The sequence below is a fragment of the Dermochelys coriacea genome, chromosome 9 (genome assembly GCF_009764565.3).
Source record: "Dermochelys coriacea isolate rDerCor1 chromosome 9, rDerCor1.pri.v4, whole genome shotgun sequence".
Lineage (NCBI taxonomy): Eukaryota > Metazoa > Chordata > Testudines > Dermochelyidae > Dermochelys > Dermochelys coriacea.
Window position 1 is genome coordinate 94,014,738 of NC_050076.1, and position 23,411 is coordinate 94,038,148.

At 40.6% G+C, this 23,411-nt stretch overlaps 1 protein-coding gene across 1 annotated transcript; it reads right to left on the reverse strand.

Annotated features, from left to right (window-relative positions):
* Positions 1-1,169: 1,169 nt before the first annotated feature.
* On the reverse strand, positions 1,170-22,139 carry TMEM185A (transmembrane protein 185A). Its single transcript, XM_038416612.2, has 7 exons — positions 21,786-22,139; positions 15,640-15,816; positions 12,500-12,707; positions 9,263-9,346; positions 7,154-7,330; positions 6,628-6,751; positions 1,170-2,434 (listed from the first exon to the last, which is right to left on the reverse strand). The coding sequence occupies exons 1-7, from the start codon at positions 21,821-21,823 to the stop codon at positions 2,190-2,192; spliced, it is 1,053 nt and encodes a 350-aa protein (XP_038272540.1). The 5' UTR covers positions 21,824-22,139; the 3' UTR covers positions 1,170-2,189.
* Positions 22,140-23,411: the final 1,272 nt, after the last annotated feature.

The following is a 23,411-nucleotide window of genomic DNA, read 5'->3' on the forward strand; positions in this document are numbered from 1 at the left end:
ACCAAACATGAATACAAGTATTTAAATTACATAAATTGTATATAAAAATTTCAAAATGAGGATTTACAATTGCATTTAGCTGCAGCAAAGGAGACTAACTCCAGTGGTCTCTGGCAGAAGCTTTTTCTGCTCCAAAGACTCTGGAAGGAGGTATGGATAAAAGGGAGGGGGACAGAATCTGAAATTGGCAGAGGTTGGTCATCATTGCCCACTTTTCAAGTGATGATAATTGTATATCAAAAGAATAATCCTGCAAGCACTTGTCACAGGGATAGCAGGAGAGAAAAAAGGGAAGAATGGAGGTTGTCTGCTAGATGCCGACTTCCCACTGGTTCCAGTGTGGGAATTCAACGTATGCCTCTTCACTGCTGCTCTGTTCCAGCAGGGTAACGCACTGGACAAATGGAAGGCCCTTTCCTCGCTGAGTCAAGTAGGAAGTGTGAGAGCAGAGCATTGTCTCTTAAGTCTAGAGGACAATGATGGTGGGGTATTCATGGGTTAGAAGGCTGCCTCTAAACCCCATTTCTGCTGCAATAGAAGAATTATATTCCACCATTAAATGCCCCTTACAGAAAATAAATAAATGGGAAGAATAAAAGAACAGGCCACTCTACATCCCATGGAGAAGCGGTGGGAGCATCTGCCTCACTAGCATTAGTCAACAGAACATGCATATTTCCTACTTCTGGCACAATCGTGGCTATGGTGGAGAGATGGAATTTCCACATTCCTATAATTCCTGCACCAGTAATTTTTTTCAGAAATACAATACTGATGGATATCTGAGTGTATACTTACCACTGAGCTGTAAGAGCAAACAGAGGCATCTCCTGGCCAAGGAGAACAAGCTACAGTAACATGAATTTCAGATTAATCTCACTGTCCCACAAGTATCCTCAGTAAAGGTTAAAAAAAGCCCATCATCCAAAAAACTCATGACAATGTCAAAACAAACAGAAGCCTTTATAGAGAATTTACTATTTTAAAATGGCATTTCAACTCATTTTGAAGGGTTTAATAATTTAGACTGATGGGCATTTTACACATGAAATTGGGTAATTTATGCAACAGTACAATCTTGATATTTATGACAGCTAACCAATAGCTGCAAAATTGATAATCCACAAAGTCTCTGAGCACTGAAAACAAGGTACAGATTTTGCACATAATGTAGGAGAAAATAGTTTATTGAACAGCTGAAGTAAGGGGCGAATGATGAATAAGTGTGTTGCTTAACAGTAAAATTTGACTATAAAACTGGAAAAAGAAACACAAAAAGTTAACATTTACCCCCAAGTCAGTGCAAAGGTTGTGATTATTTACACAATAATTTACATTAAGTCAAATCATGTAAGCTGTTATACATTCTATATAAAACAAAAGCCTTCAAGTCTTGCCTGAGGAGTGCAATGCTCCTGTGCCTCTGTTTTAACAGATATTTCCTCTTCAGACATGAACACTGACAGGTAAAGACGTGCCAATACATACTACTATATGCCCAAAATACATACAGCAAGAGGGGCCAAGTTAAGACATGAAAGACATCCTCTGTAATAGTCTATGCATTTCATACAGGCTTTTTAAAAAAAATACCTTTACATAATATTTATACTGTACAGAACTAGAATTTGAACAGAATATATTACATTGCTAAAATGTTTGTATAAATACTATACAGCCAGGCACATAAACCAGTCCACTAGGAAGATTCACATATCAGACAACCACCTACCTCCATGGACAAAAGAACATCATAACACTAGGAACTCAATACTTAGAATGCTTACATGAGGTGTAGGAAAATATGAATTTCAGTTACTGGAAGTCATGTTACAGAATATTAGAAGTTTTTTCAATGCCCAGTTCACTATAATTGATGTCCCCATCTGTGTATTGGAGTAATTTCTCTGGTAATGACTTTATAGGTACATTTTTTAAAAGATTGTTTCCACTTGTGAACCTTACTATAACTAATGTTCCCACTTTGATTTGTTACCATGAGATTTTAAATAAATATGGAAAGCTCTGAAGGAAATCATATTTTAAAATCTCCAACATCTATATTACAAGCCACTAATTGACAAATAGCTATCCTTAAAGAAATTAGAACAAGGCATGAGATGAAATACATTTGGCTGTGGATTCCAAGTTCCAGTTTTGTTGTCAGTTGTCCACCATGTAAATTCATCTTAATCTGGCATGTCAATGCTTAACTTGGGAGGTGGAATAACATACTTTCCAGGGCTCTGTGTAATGACCACTCCAGTCTTTTTTCGGAACATTGGTGCAATTTTTGGAGGTTCTGGAACAGGTGTTTCTTCCAGTTCTTCATTATCTTCATGATGGAGATCATAGGAAATATTTCCATATTCTCTCAAGAATGGGAAAAGTTCAAGTAGGAATTGACAGAAGTCTTTGCGAATTCCAAACCACCCTGGAAAAAATAAAATATTTATTAATAATAGTTTCAGTTTTACTCCAGAAGAAAATTGAACTTCACAATTAAGTACTCTCATTTCATTTGATTTAATTATTCAGACCACAATCTTTTATATAAATAGATAAGTTAAGTTAAGATGAGTTAAGTTATGTTTATAGAAAGTTACTTACAATGTGTAATATACATAGTATACTCTAATAGCAATACAAAATCAGGTTGTGTTAGCTTGCAGCTATGCCAGCATATACCGAGATGCCATCAGATTCGCAAGCTAAGCAGCATCAGATCAGCATGTGGATGGGAAGAACATAACTGGAGCACCAAGACACTAACAAATAGTGCTGGTGACTCAGTAAACGGTACTCTTCCATTAATTAATACCACAGCATGGTGTACAAGGGTACTGTGCCCGCTAAAGCCACATCTTTCACATGAAACAAAGCCAACATCCTGACAACTTGCCATTAAAGAGCCCATGATGATCTTCTCAAGAGATGTTAAGCTTGGTGACCAGTTGCCATATTTCACCTCGGTAACTGCATTTCAGTTGTGGAATTAAGTACATTTGTTTGTTAAGCACTTTGGGGTCCATTTGGGATGAATGGGGTTATATCTCCTAACTCATAATCATAAAATAAGATATACAACCCAATGCTAGATCTACAGCATATAGCCTTCTCGTAGACTGAGCCAATTCTGTCCTCAGCTACACTAAAACCTGCACTGTGGTCACAGCTACAAGTGAAGACTGACTTGGACCCTTCAGTGCTCCACACTCTCCCTCTCAAGTTTGGGATGGCAAATTTAGGATTAAGGCTCAAAAAAGGAATGAAATGAGATTGGTTAAAAGTTATATAGCTAGCAGAAATACAGAGAGTTAGAAGTCTGATACTATTCAAAGTAATCATACCGCAGACAGAAGTCTAATTACATTAACTAAGTCTGGGAGAGCAACCTATGCTGGAGATGCTTGGATAAAACAAGCAGCTATAGACATTGAGAATCTACTAGCTGAAAAGAAATTAGTCAATATTTTCATGATCAAGTCCTCACAAGGTCCTCTTAATGCATATTAGTAGAGAATATAAAGCTAAGATATTCCTTATTATAGAGCTAAATGGGTTTAATTATTACTGGTGATGCAAAATTATTATTTAAGCACTGACAGTTTCTCAGAATCAATACTAGAATTTCTCAAACAGCAGCTGAATATGAAAAAACTACCTATGATCTAAGAATAGGTTTAAAAAAAACCCCAAAACCTTAGTGTACATTGCGTTAAAGACACCAAAAACAAGAGAAGCCAGTTTACAATAATAAATATTAATACTAACTCTTTCAACTGAAAAGATCCCAAAGGGTTTTTATAGCCTATACATTCACTGTATCATTAAGTAAATGTATCCTTGTAGTAGAAGTCACAACCAACTGGTACATAGCATAGCAGTGTATGGTTAACGGAGAAACAAAACATTGGCTAAGGACACCAAGACAAGCCCATTCTCTTACAATAAATGCTATGGGATCTTCAATGTCGTATCAAAAAAAACCCACCACCACACTCTACACCCTAAAAAGCATGGAACTCAATTTACTGTGGAAGGATTAAGGGCGGAGTTGACCCTGTTGGGATTTGAAGTTGTGGTTCCAAGGGGTCAAAATCAAGCTCTTCCATTAATTAATACCACAGCATGGTGTACAAGGGTACTGTGCCCGCTAAAGCCACATCTTTGTGGCAGGCGACCAGCTTGGCTTAATGGTGAAATCCTAGCGGATCTCAAACATAAAAAAGAAGCTTACAAGAAGTGGAAAGTTGGAGACATGACCAGGGAAGAGTATAAAAATATTGCTCGGGCATGTAGGAAAGATATCAGGAGGGCCAAATCGCACCTGGAGCTGCAGCTAGCAAGAGATGTCAAGAGTAACAAGAAGGGTTTCTTCAGGTATGTTGGCAACAAGAAGAAAGCCAAGGAAAGTGTGGGCCCCTTACTGAATGAGGGAGGCAAGCTAGTGACAGAGGATGTGGAAAAAGCTAATGTACTCAATGCTTTTTTTGCCTCTGTTTTCACTAACAAGGTCAGCTCCCAGACTGCTGTGCTGGGCATCACAAAATGGGGAAGAGATGGCCAGCCCTCTGTAGAGATAGAGGTGGTTAGGGACTATTTAGAAAAGCTGGACGTGCACAAGTCCATGGGGCCGGACGAATTGCATCCGAGAGTGCTGAGGGAATTGGCGGCTGTGATTGCAGAGCCCTTGGCCATTATCTTTGAAAACTCGTGGCGAACGGGGGAAGTCCCGGATGACTGGAAAAAGGCTAATGTAGTGCCCATCTTTAAAAAAGGGAAGAAGGAGGATCCTGGGAACTACAGGCCGGTCAGCCTCACCTCAGTCCCTGGAAAAATCATGGAGCAGGTCCTCAAAGAATCAATCCTGAAGCACTTAGAGGAGAGGAAAGTGATCAGGAACAGTCAGCATGGATTCACCAAGGGAAGGTCATGCCTGACTAATTTAATCGCCTTTTATGATGAGATTACTGGTTCTGTGGATGAAGGGAAAGCAGTGGATGTATTGTTTCTTGACTTTAGCAAAGCTTTTGACACGGTCTCCCACAGCATTCTTGTCAGCAAGTTAAGGAAGTATGGGCTGGATGAATGCACTATAAGGTGGGTAGAAAGCTGGCTAGATTGTCGGGCTCAACGGGTAGTGATCAATGGCTCCATGTCTAGATGGCAGCCGGTGTCAAGTGGAGTGCCCCAGGGGTCGGTCCTGGGGCCCGTTTTGTTCAATATCTTCATAAATGATCTGGAGGATGGTGTGGATTGCACTCTCAGCAAATTTGCGGATGATACTAAACTGGGAGGAGTGGTAGATACGCTGGAGGGGAGGGATAGGATACAGAAGGACCTAGACAAATTGGAAGATTGGGCCAAAAGAAATCTAATGAGGTTCAATAAGGATAAGTGCAGGGTCCTGCACTTAGGATGGAAGAATCCAATGCACCGCTACAGACTAGGGACCGAATGGCTCGGCAGCAGTTCTGCGGAAAAGGACCTAGGGGTGACAGTGGATGAGAAGCTGGATATGAGTCAGCAGTGTGCCCTTGTTGCCAAGAAGGCCAATGGCATTTTGGGATGTATAAGTAGGGGCATAGCGAGCAGATCGAGGGACGTGATCGTTCCCCTCTATTCGACACTGGTGAGGCCTCATCTGGAGTACTGTGTCCAGTTTTGGGCCCCACACTACAAGAAGGATGTGGATAAATTGGAAAGAGTACAGCGAAGGGCAACAAAAATGATTAGGGGTCTAGAGCACATGACTTATGAGGAGAGGCTGAGGGAGCTGGGATTGTTTAGTCTGCAGAAGAGAAGAATGAGGGGGGATTTGATAGCTGCTTTCAACTACCTGAAAGGGGGTTTCAAAGAGGATGGCTCTAGACTGTTCTCAATGGTAGAAGATGACAGAACGAGGAGTAATGGTCTCAAGTTGCAATGGGGGAGGTTTAGATTGGATATTAGGAAAAACTTTTTCACTAAGAGGGTGGTGAAACACTGGAATGCGTTACCTAGGGAGGTGGTAGAATCTCCTTCCTTAGAGGTTTTTAAGGTCAGGCTTGACAAAGCCCTGGCTAGGATGATTTAACTGGGACTTGGTCCTGCTTTGAGCAGGGGGTTGGACTAGATGACCTTCTGGGGTCCCTTCCAACCCTGATATTCTATGATTCTCTTAGATGATTAACAATAACAGAAGATATTCAAAACAAGAGGTACATACACAACTTGTGACTCACAAGGGAAAACTGTTTTAAGCTGCAAAGCTCCTCCTGACTAAGCACACTGTGTTCATCCCTGTTTAGTTTGATCGGTGTCCACTAAAAAAACCAAACAAAACAGACTGCTTTGATGTAAACGTAAGCTATACTTTCTACTCTACTGAAAGAGACCCCCCCAACATTCCTCAGTAACCAAAATTGAAAATTTTGCATTGAAATTGTCTCAAATACTTCTCGTTCCTACCCTTTTGCCCAATCTCTCCCTCTTTTGGGGGGAGGGGGGAGTTGAGGGGAATATACATATAGGATGTAAGTGTTATTTCTGAAAAGGATTGATAAATAGGCTAAAGCCTGGATTAAATATTTGAATTCAGCATGAGCTTTTTCCATCTAATACTGCATATTTCTAGATACTTACAATGATTTCCTCCTTTCTGTCCAAACGTTGTTGCCATTAAAGTTATCAAAGAAAGCCAAAGAGGGACAAAAATGGGTATATATGAGAATGCATTATGTCCATCCAGTCTGTGCACTAGTAGAATCTAATGAAAAAAGTTAAGCAAATGTCAGTTTGATTATAATACACATCCCTGATCTTAACACATTTATATGCAGGACCCTAATCCTGCAATTTACTCCGTACAAGAATATCCCTCCACTATGCAAAGTCCATTGATCTCAACTTTAACAAGTTTCCAATGCTTGTGTGAATGATCTTTTTACTGAAGTAGCAAAAATTCCTATATTTTATTTTTAAATTTCTCCCCCTGAACCCCCGCCCAATCCATGTTAAGAGTTAAGATTTTATTCTAAATAAGGACTAGTATCTATACTTTAAGAAGCCCCAAAAGAAGCAGCTGTAGGAAACAGATTTGATAATAAAATAATGGACCATCCAACTTAATTGAGAATCACACACACAAAAGATCACATTTTTTGCTTACTTCAAATGTGAGTAATGGAACAACGATTGTCATCCAACTGATAGCCATTGTTATGTGTGTTCTCCTCTGCTCAGCAATAACGTCCATTGAACGCAAGAACAGGACAGACCAAACAATGTAATAGAGTACTACCAGACACAGAAAGGACATCAAGATCCACAGAGGAACGCAAACAACCTGAAAAAGAAAGATAGTTGACTATTTTTCCTCCCAATGATGAGTTATTCTGTATCAGTTTTTGTTTTTCAGAAAATAAAAAAGTAAACATATTAAATTTAAATAGCTGAAAGTAGTTTGTTGTAAATCTATAATGCTTTGTAATTAAGATTATCTCTACAACAAGAAAGCTTCATGAACCATGACCAATGCTAAGTACCATATCAACTTTGTTGGGTTACTAGATAAGCTTCTTAAACCTTTGTCTAGACTGGACCTTTAACACAAGTAGCTGACGCAATTTAAAACCACTTCAAATGAATTCAATTTCAGTAAAATGTAGATAGACATTATAAATGTGGTCAGAGTGCTTAAACAGAGTTTTGAATAGGTGTACAGTAGGTCCCTTTAGCTGAAAAATGTCTAAACAGGATTCCTTTCTCCTTTTGAATTCACTCTTGAATCTAAAGCAAGAGGAGTAGACCAACTACCATACTACCTGGCTGTTAACTTTCTTTTTTGTATGCAATGTAGTTATAGCCATGTCAGTCCCAGGATATGAGAGACACACAGTGGATGAGGTAATATCTTACATTCCTTGCAATTTTATTTTTTTACACCTACTCATAAAAAACTCATATAAAAATAGAGTTGGTCTCTGAAAGCCACTTTTTGGAATTTTAAATCTCAATATATTTTTACATTAACTCTTCCTTGTTAACTGGATTTGAAATAGTTTGTAGGAATACTGGCTAAACCAACCAATTATTTACCAGGCAATATTGTTTACATACAAAAGCATTCCCCTGTCTCATCACCCATTAACTCCCTGCTTTGTCTTGTGTTCTCCGTGGCAGTTTTCCTTTCCTATCCAATTTCCTCAACAACTGATCAGAGATTAACTGGAGTTTGTGGTACACTGTCTCACTCCCCCCTTGAGATTGACACAAGCAGTCTCTGTCTCTACAGGTTTCCATAGTGAAAACAGCCATTCAGTGAACGATTGCTGGATAGGCAAATCAATAGAAATGAGATCATGGTCTTGTTAATGCCATGACAATAACATTTTAGACAGGTTTTCTACCTAAAAGAATAAAAATGAAACATCAGACTATAGTAGCCAGGTTTTCAGTGGATAGAGACCTAGGTCTCTGTGTAAATATGCACACAAGATGAACATGAATTTCAGGCAATTAGATACCCATTCGTGTAAGCCATTTCTCAGGGTTGTTCTCCCTCCCCCCCACAATGTGTACAGAAACATCTATGGAATAGCATGAGTTGTGCATGAAGCAGCACCTCTAGCCATTGAAAGTTTGGCACTAAAACTATATCTACTAACATACTTCAACAGCAAAACTTTAGTGCTGCCTATAATAAGTTAATGCTTCCCAAGAAGTTTTAATTTCTACTTTTTTGTAGTTTAGTGAGGCAATTTATCTGAGTAGCAAGGGAAAGGAAGTCCCAGATCATGAATTCTATTCCATACCCTATTCATGCACACTTTATAAGTGGTAAACTACTTACCTTCACAGTATCTTAGTTTATCCTTCTGAAAAAAATATAGGTAAACACTTACCTTGAGGGGCTCAATAAATGTTTAAGACACTTGATTAATATGGTGCTCTGATGCCTTTCGGCACTGCATACCAAAAATATAATTCTCATTTTTTTACTTTGGACATATTGACATTATTACTTGTTAAAAACCCACACTGCACTTACGCTGATCATTTTTTAATTAAAAGTGTCAATGGGGTTAATGAATAGCTACAATTTGTTACTTCTAATTATACATTATAACTACGTGCTTCACTTTATTGTGCAATTTGGTAGCAAATAACTTACTTCACTTAAAAGCATTTTCGTTAGCAGGCCATCATATTTAATGTTTGCATGAAGACTTCAACATTTAGAAACAACCTTAAAATGGAGTAAATGGAATTTACGTACGAGCCATGGCCATCTGATGATCTCGTCTAGTCTGAGTGCAATAAATATGAACTGGAGAATATTGACAGAACACAAAATTTCCAACTACAAATAAAAAACAAAAATACATTAGAACCACTTCATAGAACTATAAAGTATACACAAGACACCCAAAAAGTTTGAAAGAACAACTTTATGACTCATGATACAGTTCTTTAACAACGAACACCACTTATATCTACACTAGATGTTATGAATGATTAGTCATGAGTTCCTTCATCCACCCAATCCATTCCTTATTTCAATGATAAGTTACTGTTTTTAAACTAACATTTCCTTTAGTAGCTGCACTGCAGCATTTAGCTAGTGCAAGGCATCCTTTGTGTGAATCTAACTAGGAGACGAGTCTAGTTTCACGCTCCTGCATGAAATGCAAAAAGACAGTATGAATAGTAAAAAGTAGATTACATTTTTAGAAGTTAAAATCGGTTTATTGTAAGATGTATTAGTTCCACTAAGGACACATTTCCTTTATGTAGCAATATAGGTTAAGTACTAGTTTTTTTGTTTGTTTTTTTTAAATGAAAAGAGTGAAAGCCACTACGCTTTTCAAGTGTCCCATTAACCTCTACTTTGTGTTCCCAGCAAAAAAGTAAAAGTTGTACTTTAAAACTAACCCTAAATTATATTGAAAATGTGACACCTTTCTGATTAGCTCAAAAAGGACCAAATAATGAAATACCATCTGACTTGGCAGAATTCCATTTCCCAAAGTTCCTGGGCCAACCCCAAATAGATAAGAGTTTATTAAGGGATCAGAGAGAAATTTACTCTTTGAAAATGGCTAACTGAAGCCAGTGATTTTAAATACATTTTCTATTTTAAATGCAAATATCTAAGGGGATTTTGAGATATAAATATTTTCCAGAGGTCAGACAGTATGTGCTACTTCATACTGGCTCAGTTATCTTAGTGGGCATTCTGCATAATCTATGATCTCTAAGACATAAGTGTGACATTCTGTATCTTTAAGCAAAGAACCAAGTCTCCACTAGCCACGCAAAGGTAACATTTTAATAAAATTTTTCAGACTGGATTTCAAGTAACTATGTACTGGAACACCACAACTGAGTAGAAAAATAAGTGGACACAGGGCAAGAAGAAAAGTTACAGTATATATTAGTATAAGGGAAGACTTGTTTTATGGTATAGGCCTTGTATTTTCGGTCCTTTCGTACTAGAAAAGGCTCATTCTATAGATAGTAACCGAACTGGATTACTCCAGTCTGAACTCAGATCACGTAGGACTGTTAATTGTTGAACAAACGCACGCTTGATAGCAGCTGCACTATCAGGATGTCCTGATCCAACATCGAAGGTCGTAAACCCCATCTTTGATAAGGACTCTAGGATGGGATTGTGCTGTTATCCCTGGGGTAGCTTGGTTCGTTGATCAAATATATTGGATCATTTTGCTGCTAGCACTTTGAATTGTAGGTCTAGGTTATAATTAGGTTAATATGCACCACTTGCCAAATTCAGCTGAATGTTTGGAGATGCCAGAGTTAAATTTAAAGCATTCCTATGTGCCTTAGATAAACAGTATTTTAAAAATCACTGAAGCACAACATATAGCAGAAAACTTCCCCAGCCCACCATGCATATACAAGGGCTTATCGAGTAGTGGCCACCTGTGTCAAGGCATAATCAGTTTCATAGTGGGATCAAGCAGACTGAAAATACTTCAAAATGAAGCAGCTATTAAACTAAATGACAGCTGAACAACTGCCTCAGTTACATTATGTCAACCAGCATAGTACATATTTGTGCACTAGGACATGCTGGATGTTAACAGTACACGAAAAGCCTGGACTGGGGAACACAAATAGTAAAACCCTCGAGAGGGACAATGAAAGACAAACCAAGACAGCGTGAGACTAAAGGAGATAAAAGTAGTGAAAAAGTAAATTGGGCAGTGGAGTTTTGTAACTTATTCTATTTGGGAGATAGCTGTGACCTTTTAGGGGTGAGTGGATTCCAATTTTTCTCCACCAATATTTATCAGCTGTGCATCCATCCTACCAGTCAAGTGGTAATCAAGCATCCAACGGAAGATAACTACTTTTATGTAAAATTTTATGTTAAGGTACACTAAAAACAGAATTCTACAGAATGAAGTTCTATTTGAAAATATTTTTAAATTTGCAGTTTTCAAGGGATCTAAAAATTAGTCCACCAGTTACCTAGAAAGTCACTTTCCTTTCTCTATTTTTCCAGAAAATGGTAAATCCAGTATATCTTAACATTAAAAAATGCTCTGTTGAGATAAGTAGTCAAGTCATCTAAAAAGATAAGGGGCTTTTTGCACAGTCCCTATGGTATTAAAAAATAGTTATCGCCTTCTGAAAACAGTGCTGCAATAATTTCCTCAAACAGGCAATTCATTGTACAAAAGGTTCTCCCACCCCGCTGGTAATACCTCACCTTACCTGATCACTCTCATTACAGTGTGTATGGTAACACCCATTGTTTCATGTTCTCTGTGTATATAAAATCTCCCAACTGTATTTTCCACTGCATGCATCCGATGAATTGAGCTGTAGCTCACGAAAGCTTATGCTCAGATAAATTTATTAATCTCCAAGGTGCCCCAAGTACTCCCTTTCTTTTTCTACTGAACTAAAAAGCTGAGTTTGTTGCGGACACGCTAGCATGCATGCCACATCTCAATGTTCTCCATAAACTTAGTAAATTTAAGAATTGTGCTCTCATATTGCTAAAGAGCTTGTTATGTGCAGAGTGTGAACAAGCTAATCTCTTGCTCCTACAGACAGCACCAGTCAAGCAAAAGACTCTTCAGCCTTCACTTTCTAAGGTCCTATGAATTAATAAGTGATTTCAGCAGACAATACTGTCTAGGAGCACTTTATACCAGCACTAAATTCACTTCTGAGATGTACAAAAGTTAATCCATACTACAGAAACACTTTTGTAGTTCATTGTTAAAACAGATTCAATAATAATGACAAGTTTAGAACATGGATGTTGTAATTTAATATGTTCTTAGTAAAGGTCAATTTAAGTAGAAAAAGTGAAGTGAGGATAATTTTTCATTTTTTGGTCTCTCAGTTTTGGTAAGCTACAGACTATGACACACTGATACACTTCTTGGTAACACATGAACAATCAATATGAAATAAATTCTGCTGTTCAGATTCAATAATCCTAGTTCTTAGTTCTACAAAAACAAAGTCTCACCTCCAGAGATCTGTCATGTCGGAAGCCCCACACACAAGCTGCAACTGACACTGGAGATACAAAGAACAATGGCATGAAGACCAGAAGCCAGAAATGGGTTCCTCTTTCGATCCTGTCACATACCAGAACTTCGAACATCAGCAGTAGCAGATGAATGCCTACTGCAATTAACATAGCTTTGAACTCCACACAGGTTTCTCCTTCTGCTCTAAAGAGGGGTAAAGAAAGAATCAAAATCCATTGGCCTTAATTCAAAAAACAATATCAATTATGAAGCATCCTATCATGAAAATATCCCAAGACATTTTGAATATAACAGTTCTAAGTTCCTTGTAATAATCACTATCTCTTAAGTGCCATGTACACATTTGGTATTACATAAACAACAGGCACTATTTGAGAAAGCAAATTTACAGAATTGGGGTGAAAAGTTAAAATTAAAAAAGAAAACACACTTTTCACGAGAGGAAAATTTTCAATATATATATAAATTTTAAGAAAACCAAAATGGAATTTTTCAGCTTGCTCCCTGGATAGCACAGGAGCAGGACAGATTGGCAGGAGAGCAGCAGGCCAACCTGCTATCTGGTTTCTGTTGAAACTATTGATGGATTAGACACATTCCCAGATAATGTTCAGATTCTGTGAAATCAGCATTTTCCAATGGAAAATTATTCCATCTGAAAATTTTTGACTAGCTCTATCCTTCTGTTTGCAGGGAGAGAAAGAAAGAGGCCTTTTATATTTTTTAACTAAGAACATTTCCTACTTCTCAGGCACCTGCTGCTGGACAGAGTGAATTCTAATTATGAGAACCTCAGAATTACGAACACCAGAGTTACAAACTCACTGGTCAAGCCCACACCTTATTTGGAACCATAGTACGCAATTAGGCAGAAACAGAAACAAAAAACAAAAAAAGCAAATACAGTACAGTACTGTGTTAAACCTAAACTACTAAAAAAAATAAAGGGAAAGTTTAAAAAAAAAGATTTGACACGTGAGGAAACTGTTTCTGTGCTTGTTTCAAATTAAATTAAAAGCAGCATTTTTCTTCTGCATGATAAAATTTCAAAGCTGTATTAAATCAATGTTCAGTTATAAACTTTTGAAAGAACCATAATGTTTTGCTCAGAGTTATGAATATTACAGAGTTACGAACAACCTCCATTCCCGAGGAGTTCGTAACTCTGAGGTTCTACTGTAATACACCAATAGCATATATTTTTGGTCGCAATGAGGAGAGGGGATCCTATGAACTCCTGAACTTACTTAAGTTAACACATTTCCACCATGAAAACAAAATATTAAATTATATGTCAAAACAAATTTTTCTTGAAGCAGACATGCAGATATAAATTGAATAGTATAATCTATAAGAATGTGGATTTTGTGTGCATAGTTACATGAGAGAATCACTTTTTATTTATTATACACATTTTTATGGAAAGTGACATCTACAAGTTACTACTATACTACCTTAAAAGTTCTTAGTTTTATTTTTCTCTATAGTATATTCAAACAAACATATCAAATGCATAAATATGGACTCTTATATGAACTCATTCTTAATTGTATCTTGATAATCAATTTGGAAAACACGAGACAAGCGGAAAGCTAGCTGCAACTCTGGCCTCAAGGTAATGAAACGGAGGTTTCTTCTTGTAAATTTGGTTCTGTTACTGGGAACATGATTATATTATACACATACATATATGACATTAAACTATTTGTTGAGTGTTTGTCTTCATGAGAAACAACTAAAATGGTTTGCAAGTATCACCTGGGCCACAATTTAAAATGCTGCTTTTTATAGCATTAGAATTTGTTTAACATTCCTAATGAAAATAACTTTGCTTATACTTAGATACTCTTCTACAGTCTTTCAAGGCCTTTGTAAGTATTATTAATTATTTACATTACCCTAATAGTTCAGGGGAACCAGAAGGTAAAACTGACTAGTTTATCTTTATTGTCCAACACAAGTGAAGTGCAAACATCTGTTTTGAAAAAATAAGCATCCCCTTTACAATTCAATGTTTTAAAAATCGAAAGTATCATCAGTAACAGGGAGAGGATTTTATTAAAGCTATGATTTTTTTTCATTTGCATATTGGCTGAATTATCCTAGGAATCTTATGTCATGCCTTACATCTCAATCCTGAAACTGAGTTTGTGGATGAGCAGGATCTGCACAGAGTCACACTAAAGCCAATGGGCTCCAGCATATCCACTGGTAAGATCAGGACCACTCTGTATATATTTGAGTTTCTACCAATTTTTCTTTTAATAAATAGTAAATCTGGATAATTTTACTCTGACAGTTGAGGTTTGAAAAAACATTGAGCAATCTATTCTCTTCACACATGTAACACCAAGGAGATTAAACACAAGGAGGTCAAACACATTTAGGGCTGATCTAAACAGTTGTTATAACAATTTAACTAGATCATTTTATAAACCAGCATGCTTAGTGTGGTGCAACCTGCCCCTCCTAAGTGTGGATGTAATTATACAAGTATAACGATGCTTACATCAATATAGCTGATACAAAAAACAAAGGTTTCAGAGTAGCAGCCGTGTTAGTCTGTATTCGCAAAAAGAAAAGGAGTACTTGTGGCACCTTAGAGACTAACAAATTTATTAGAGCATAAGCTTTCGTGAGCTACAGCTCACTTCATCGGATGCATCCGATGAAGTGAGCTGTAGCTCACGAAAGCTTATGCTCTAATAAATTTGTTAGTCTCTAAGGTGCCACAAGTACTCCTTTTCTTTTTACAAAAAACAAACTATACCAATATAAGCACCTTTATACCTGCATGACACTGTCCACATTACATCAGTTTCAAAACTAATATATCAAAATTGGTACAAAAACTGTGCAGACAAGCCTGTGAAGTTTCAACTCAGGTCTCCTAAATGAACTGTCAGTACAGTATAAGGATAAAGAGTCCATACATACATAAAGCTATGTTTCCATGTACGTGTTATAGTGACTAATTTTAAACAGCATCAAGCAGGTTTTATTGATTTCCATACAACTTCTTACATAATTATCAAAAGCATACTTACAGATTTTGATTCACTATGAAAAAGTTAAACATTTCTTCCTTCATTGAAAACAAGTGTCCTAATCTTACCGATATTGTGGGTTTCGTGCCCATACTCCTGTTCCCACTGAGGCACCAACAATGACCATTAGCTTCCATAGCCATATTGGAGCAAAGACAGCCCAATAACTCCACTGAATTTTGTCATCCAGACGGAGAGAGAGCAGAACAGAGAACAGCAGCAGACATGCATAGATAAGAAATTTGCTATTAAAAAAGAAAAATACAACTTAGAAGTTCAGCAAATTGTTTTACATACTTTCAGAAAACAAAGGAAACTCAGTTCAGTCAGTGCCTTGTCTGTCTGCACTGTACACACAAATTTTGAATCAGGCCATTACTTAATACAACAGAAAATGTATGGCTGTTGAATTTCTTTGGGCAGATTTAATTAATTCTGAAGAGGTGCTTTAAGTATTATATTTATGATGAAACATTCTTATATACACCTCTCATCTATAAAATAATTACTTCAAGTGAACACATCAAAAGCATTCTTACAAGACAGGCGTACAGGATATGAATGGACTTTTTAAAATACTTCCCCTCCCACAATATTGCTCCTGATTAGTCTCATTAAGTACGCAACTTGGTTAAATTACACAAGCAGTATGTTCCCGGTAAGAACATTTTGCAATACAAATCAAGTAATAATTGTAATCCATATATTCATTATGGTTATTTTTAATTTTAATAAATCATCATCTAGAGTGTCAAAAACTAACTACAATAAAAATGAGTTTAGTTTCCTAATTGGGTATGCCTTATTTTACAAAAGACAAGGGATTTTTAGACTTGGTTTTGTAACATTTATCAAATTTATTATTGAAAATTTAAACTTTGCTTTTTCTAGAAGATAATTTGATATGCAAAAGTTACTGTCTCAATGGTTTTAAAGATTAAAAAGGATGTATAATAAAGGAAATTTCACCTAAAAATTATTTTTTAATAACTTAAACTACTACATTTTATAAACTAGTTAATAATCTAAAACTGTTCTCATCCACTCACAATGCACCCAATCAACAATAAATACAGTGACCTGTCACCATACCACCAAAGCCGGTCCATGGTCTGGTACCGGCTCAACCTCCTGGTCCCGGCCAACCTCTGGACGGTGATTCTGGAGTTCTTTTGGCCAAGAGTGCACTGGGTCTCTGCAAGGGTCCTCCATCTGCCCCTGGAGGAGGGAGGCCAGGGCCTGAAGTGCCTATGCACTCAGGTCCATGTCTTCCACCTCCAAGCCCTGCAGAGGCTCCTTTATGGCACAGATAGTCCGGCATGAAGACTGCTGGTGCACGCCTTCCTGTGCCGCTTCCAAGGATTCCGATATGACCGGCAGCTCCTTTATCTCCATCCGAGAGGTCTTCCGCGAGACCGCTCTGGGCTGCCGGTCTTTTACCAGGACCTCCTCCAGACCTGGAAACTGTTCTCGGCGACCAGGTCCGTGGTGGCCACCGAGGGGGCAGATCTCCTTGAGGAGCCCTGCTACACAACCCCCAGCTCCGTGTACAGGTGGCGGAGTCCCACTCGGTGCGCCAGAGGTTGGTCCTGGAAGAAGTCACCAGAGTCGGAGACCTCCTGGACTACGACCAGGGAGACTGGCTGGATCCCCTGACGCTTGCTCGGCGCATGGGGCTCTCCAGACCTCGTACTCCCCGGCGCGTACTTCAGGAGGTGAGGGCCGCTTTACCATCCGCTGCTCGGGCATATCTCGACCGGGTCCTGTGAGAGGGCATCCCCGCCCACCCTCCACCCCAGGCCCTCTGGACCTTTTCGTAGGGCCCCTGTCCTGTGGGCCCAACCGCCCCTGCCCCTTCACTGTGAGCCAGCTGCACAACGTGCAGCTGGTTCGTTTCCAGACCGCGCCAAGGAAACATCTATACACACTAGTGCTCCACACCCTTCACTTCCTCACCCTCGCGTCCCGCCCCGACACAAAGTGACGGGACCTCCTGCCATCTTTAGAGGGTGAGGAACCCCAGTGGGCCAGCCTATATTCCACCTTAGTCCCGAGGCCCGCCGGGGATATCAGTTGGTGGCTCCTTCACAGGGCCATGAGTACGGGGGTGTATTTGGCGTGGTTTACCCCTGTCCCGGACATCTGCCCCTTCTGTGGCATGAGGGAGACCCTGGCACACGTTTACTTGGATTGGTTGCAGCCCCTATTCAGGCTCCCCACAAATATTTTGTTACGCTTCTGGTTACACTTCTCCCCTCACCTCCTTATCTATGCACTCCCTATCCGTGGCCCCACAAAGCCACAGGACCTCCTGGTCAACCTCCTCCTGGCCCTGGCTAAAATGACCATCTGTAAAACCAGGGAGAGGAGGTTGGCCAATAGAGACTCCTGTGACTGTGGGGCCTATTTCCGATCCCCCGTCCGTTCACATATCCGGGCAGAGTTCCTCTGAGCAGCATCCACTGACTCCCTTGACGCCTTCAAGGAGCAGTGGGCTCTGTCCAAAGTTCTCTGCTTGGTGTCCCCGTCAGATTCTCTTTGTCCGCATTCCTGTTCCTGTTATTTTATTAGTTGTCCCCTGAAATCACTTTGCTTCCAGGTCCTGTGGATCCCCCCCTTAGGCTGAGGGGAGGACCCATTAGCAGTGGGTGGGCTTCTGCCCACCCACTTCCTGGATTCCAATAGGACCATACCAGATAAAATTACATATGCAAAAATTTGCTACTACAGGACAAAAATAATTTGCACTTATAAGCACCTTCATCTGAGGATCTCAGAGTGCTCTACATACGTGTAATTAAACTTCAAATACCACCTCTCTGTGCGAGTTAATTATACACAGTTTATAGATTGGTAAAGTGAGAAACAGAGAGATTAAGTGATTTGCCCAAGGCCACCGGGTAAATCAGCATCTGAATCAAGAATACAATCCCTAGTCCCATAATATAAGCAGTAAGCACTCTCCTTTATTCCATAAAATCCTAACATTCACAAGATCAGCATCTCCAGTTTAAATACAAGCCTCTATTCAGCACAAATGTCTCAGTTCTGAAAGTTAATAACATTTCTCTTCTTCTCTTCATTCTTTTAGAAATGGCAGACATGATTCAGCTTTTAGCATCCCTGCACCAATACATTTCCTGAAACACTCATTATTCTGTACAGTTTGTACAAGGAAATGCAGTTAGTTACAATTATTATGGAGATTAGTTAAGGCCCATTAGTGGAAATGCTTCATGAACTCTGTGCTCTGGGATTCTTTCATCCCCCTGACCGTCCCCCACACATTACAACTGTTTGTGAACTTTCTACATTTTCTTAAGACATCTTATAATGGTTAATTATGACACACAGATCAGATGTGAAATATTCTACTCACTCTCCCAATTCCTTTAAAGATTACACGTGTTTGTATTCTCTTGGCCTCAGAGAGCAATGAATGGAGCTGCACAGATTTCCCTACTACAGCCTTGCCACACTCTACAGAGCCAGAGGTGCAGAGTCAGGAATACAGCAACTACAGCCTTTTCTTCCAATAGACTCCCATTTTGGCCTCATCTAGATTAGGATTTAAAGGTGTAATGCCAACACATTTTCAATCTAGCATACACAAGGCACATTACCCTTAAAATGTGATAAAATGTTAAAGATGGGGGGGGCACTACATTCATTTTCTATCTTAAAGCATCACATCAGACAGACTGTAATTTAAAAGAACACTAAATTTGAAATTTAGTCACAATTTTTTTAAGACTGAGTTTTAAAGCAGTTTCAGGTACTATGTCTACAAGATTGTGGTTTTACAAATACATATTCCTATTTTTAAAGTGTTACTCTTCCTTCAAATCGGGACTGGATGTTTTAATGGAAGACATGCTTTAGTCACACACAAATTATTGGGCTCAACACAGGGATAACTGAGTTAAATTCTATGGCCATTGTATATAGAAGACAGACCAGATGATTTACTGATCTCTTCTTCTGTCCTTACAATTTAAATCCCCTATTGCTGTGAGAAAGACACTCAGAAACAAAAGGAGGAAATGACTGACCTATACAAGAGGGGAAAAAACAGTGAAACTGCCTGTGCATTGACAGACAAGGTGAGTAAAGTAATATATTTTATTGGACCAACTTGATGGTGAGCCACACAATCTGTAACTCCTTTAGTTTTACAGGCAGGCTATGACTGCAGAGGTGTTAACGGGCCACTGAACCTCTTGATAATAGCCCACTTTAATTGATTTGTCTGGTCAGAGCTGTTCTTCAGGTCTGGGAAAGGAACTTGCAGCATCACAGCAAAATGCAAGGTGGAACAGATTATTTAGCGTAAGTAGTTAGCACATATTGTAAGAAACCATTCAAGGTACAAGTTTCAGAGTGGTAGGCCGGTTAGTCTTTATCAGCAAAAAGAATGAGGAGTACTTGTGGCACCGTAGAGACTAACAAATGTATTTGGGCATAAACTTTTATGGGCTAAAGCCCACTTCATCAGATGGATGGAGTATAAAATACAGTAGGAAGATTATACATACACACACAGAGAACATGAAAAGATGGGGGTTGCCTTACCAACTCTGACCAGACAAATCAATTAAAGTGGGCTATTATCAACAGGTTCAGTGGCCCGTTAACACTTCTGCAGTCATAGCCTCCCTGTAAAACTAAAGGAGTTACAGATTGTTGTAATAAGCCATACATCCAGAATCCCTGTTCAGTCCATGATTTTTAATGTCTAGCAGAGTAATGAACTTAATTAAGCACATCTTTTGACAATATTTTGTATACAAAGGCTAAACTGAAACAAAGCAGAATTCAGACAGAATTTTAGGTATCTTTAACTTTGATTATTAAGATACTAGGATTGTAACTGGAAAATAAGCAAAATTATTTCAGAGAGTGACATTATGCATAAAAAAGTAAACTGAGTAGGACTGGTTTGAATCTTGAAAATGCTAGAAAACAGTGCTCATAAAAAAATTTATGCCAGCAGCAGAACTCAGTTCTGCAAAATGTGTTTTTTTACATAAATTTGTATCCACACGGACCTATGCTACAAAACTATGCCAGAATTCTAGGGCAGGTCTCAAGCATGGTTTTGAATTAACAATAAATAACTTGTTTTCATACAACACTTTTCTTTCCAAAAGGGGATAGTACTTTACAAGTTTATACCAAAGAACCACTTCATTCACCCCTGAAATCAGTGAGTTATTTTTAAAGCAATCAATGTCCCATTAATGCAAGATGCTGTACACTACGCATCTCTATCCTAGAGAGCTTACAGGAAGCTTTTTAATGGAGAACAGCAACACTACACAACAGATTAGCACACACAAAGTGAAAAATATTGTACCTAAATGAAACAACGGGTGGGAAGAAGGTTAGAACTGGGCCCTTACACAAGCCCTCTTTTCCACCAGGTCTTCCTCTTTGCACACTCCTGACTGTATTTGTTCCATGCTGCCCCTTGGTATAGCCTTGCTAACTAGAACACATCAAGCACCCTCTATTTCTTCCTTCAAGCGTTCTGGGCAGTAGTATCTCCAATGAACACAACTCACTAGATTTGTACGGCACTCATCCAGGTGTTGAATAACTGGGGCAGGGGCTGCGTTTTCTCGGGCACACCCTGCCCTCCCACTGACATGCCTTCAAGCTGTCAGAGCGATCCCCTGCATCCTCAGCCACGCTACACCACGAAACCGTGCCAGCCGTGGCCACGCTCACCAACGCTGGCCCCGGCAGCGCCGGCAACCGCACACGGCTCTGCCCGTAACAGACTGAGCTATGTTATGTGCCCTGTTGTGGTAGCCGTCTGGGTCCCAGGATATTAGAGAGACAAGGTGGGTGAGGTCCTGTTTTCCTTGGACCAACTTCTGTCGATGAGACAAAGCTTTGGAGCCACACAGAGCGCTTGGTCGGGTCTGGGAAAGGTCCTAGGCGTGTGTAGGGTCGCAGGTGTTGTGTTGCCACCCTCCGTGGCCGGGCACCAGGCGTGAAGGGAAAGCTCAGACGAGATGGGAGCAGCTCCCTGGCCAGGAGTACGGGAGGGTGGGGGTGGGGGGATAAACAGAGAGGGGAGAGCCCGGATTTGAGCAGGCCCCCTGAGCCCTGGCCGGGCCTTGCCGGTGGCCCTTCCAACAGACTCCAAAAGGAAGCCCCCGGCCCGGTCCCGCTAGGCCGGCGGCGGCGGCGCAGGGCCCGGACTCACCTCGGATTGAAATCCTGGAATAACCCGCGCAGGTTCATGGCGCCCCGACCTTCCGCCTCTCGCTACACGGGACGCATGGCGCAAGCGCCGCGGTGCCCGGCCCCGGCCCCGGCGCTGCTGCTGCCGCCGCCGCCCGCCGCCGCCGCAAGAGCCCGTTCACCGACCTCTCCCTCCCCACACAGCCCTCCTCCGGGCCGGAGCGCTACGCGCAGCGCGCATGCGCATTTCTTCGGCGCATGCGCAGCACGGCCGAGAAGCCGCTGTACCATTTCGCCTATCTTCCCTGACGAAAGGAGGACGGGCCCTCCCCGCCTCACCTGAGGACCACGGCGTAGCGCGCATGCTCAAGAGGTGGGCGCATGCGCTTTGAGGGAAAGGAACTTGCCGTGGTGGAAGTGGTTGAGACTTTGATACTTTCTGCTTGCCCCGCCCCCCCGTAGCTGAGCGGCGCTGCTATGCCCCGCCCACCTCCTAGGCTTTCCAATAAGCTCGACTTCCCGCCATGTCTTTGGCTCGAGCCTCGCCCCGCCCCGCGCTATGGGGGATGCTGCAGCCTTTAGCTTAGCCCTGGCCCTGGCATTACCCCAGGAAGGCTCCAGTGGTGGCTGAGCCCTGGCGGTTGCTCCCAGGCTCCAGGGCCTGGCTTGGGACGACACAGGAGAGGCGAAAAGAAAAGGAGTACCGGTGGCACCTTAGAGACTAACAAATTTATTAGAGCATGAGCTTTCGTGAGCTACAGCTCGCTTCATCGGATGCATTCGGGCGCCCTTTGGCCTGGCCAGCTGCTCTCGCCCCACCATGGCTGAGCCAGCGCCCTGAGGAGAGGGCGCGGTGGTGACAAGATGGTGACGCTTGAATGTGTGGCTTTGTAGTAATGAGATGCCGAGGGGCCAACCCAGATGTCATCCCTCTGCATTCCTAGTTCTTCTTGTTGGAGAACAACAGGCGCTGGATGAGGGGAAGGGCTGATGGAGGAGATGCTGGCGGGACTAAGAAAAATACTGGAGGAGGCTACAGCAGTGCTCTAGGGTTAAGTTTCATAGAATCCTAGAATACCAGGGTTGGAAGGACATCAGGAGGTCAACTAGTCCAACCCCCTGCTCAAAGCAGGACCAATCCCCAACTAAATCATCCCAGCCAGGGCTTTTGTCAAGCCGACCTTAAAAACCTCTAAGGAAGGAGATTCCACCACCTCCCTAGGTAACGCATTCCAGTGCTTTACCACCCTCCTAGAGAAAAAGTTTTTCCTGAATATCCAACCTAAACCTCACCCACGCAATTTGAGACCATTACTTCTCGTTCTGTCATCTGCCACCACTGAGAAAAGCCGAGCTCCATGAGTGCTCAGAAACTTAAGCTAAGTCAGAAGGTGACTGTTCTCTTTGTTGAGCTCTAAATCTCAACGTGGATTAGCTTCTGCTGTCTTAGGCCCCAGTCCTTCAATAGGATGCATGCTGGCAGATCTCTGCTCCAGTATTGTACAGAGCTTCATCGGGGGGGGGGGAAGGGACTCTGAGCAGGCTCTTGGGATTTTTCTGCTTGCATTTCATTGGAGGACTTGGAAGACAGTTGCGCTATCCCTCATTTGAAGGAGTTGGGATGCTTTTGCTAATAGTCTCCAGATTT

Bases quoted from the DNA above. Each gene is read 5' to 3' on its own strand.
- TMEM185A (XM_038416612.2), bottom strand. From the start codon at position 21,823: ATGAACCTGCGCGGGTTATTCCAGGATTTCAATCCGAG. The intron at 7,331-9,262 runs GTACGTAAATTC...TTTCTTTTTCAG, and splicing joins TCATCAGATGGCCATGGCTC to GTTGTTTGCGTTCCTCTGTG. The intron at 6,752-7,153 runs GTAAGCAAAAAA...TTTTTTCATTAG, and splicing joins TTCCATTACTCACATTTGAA to ATTCTACTAGTGCACAGACT.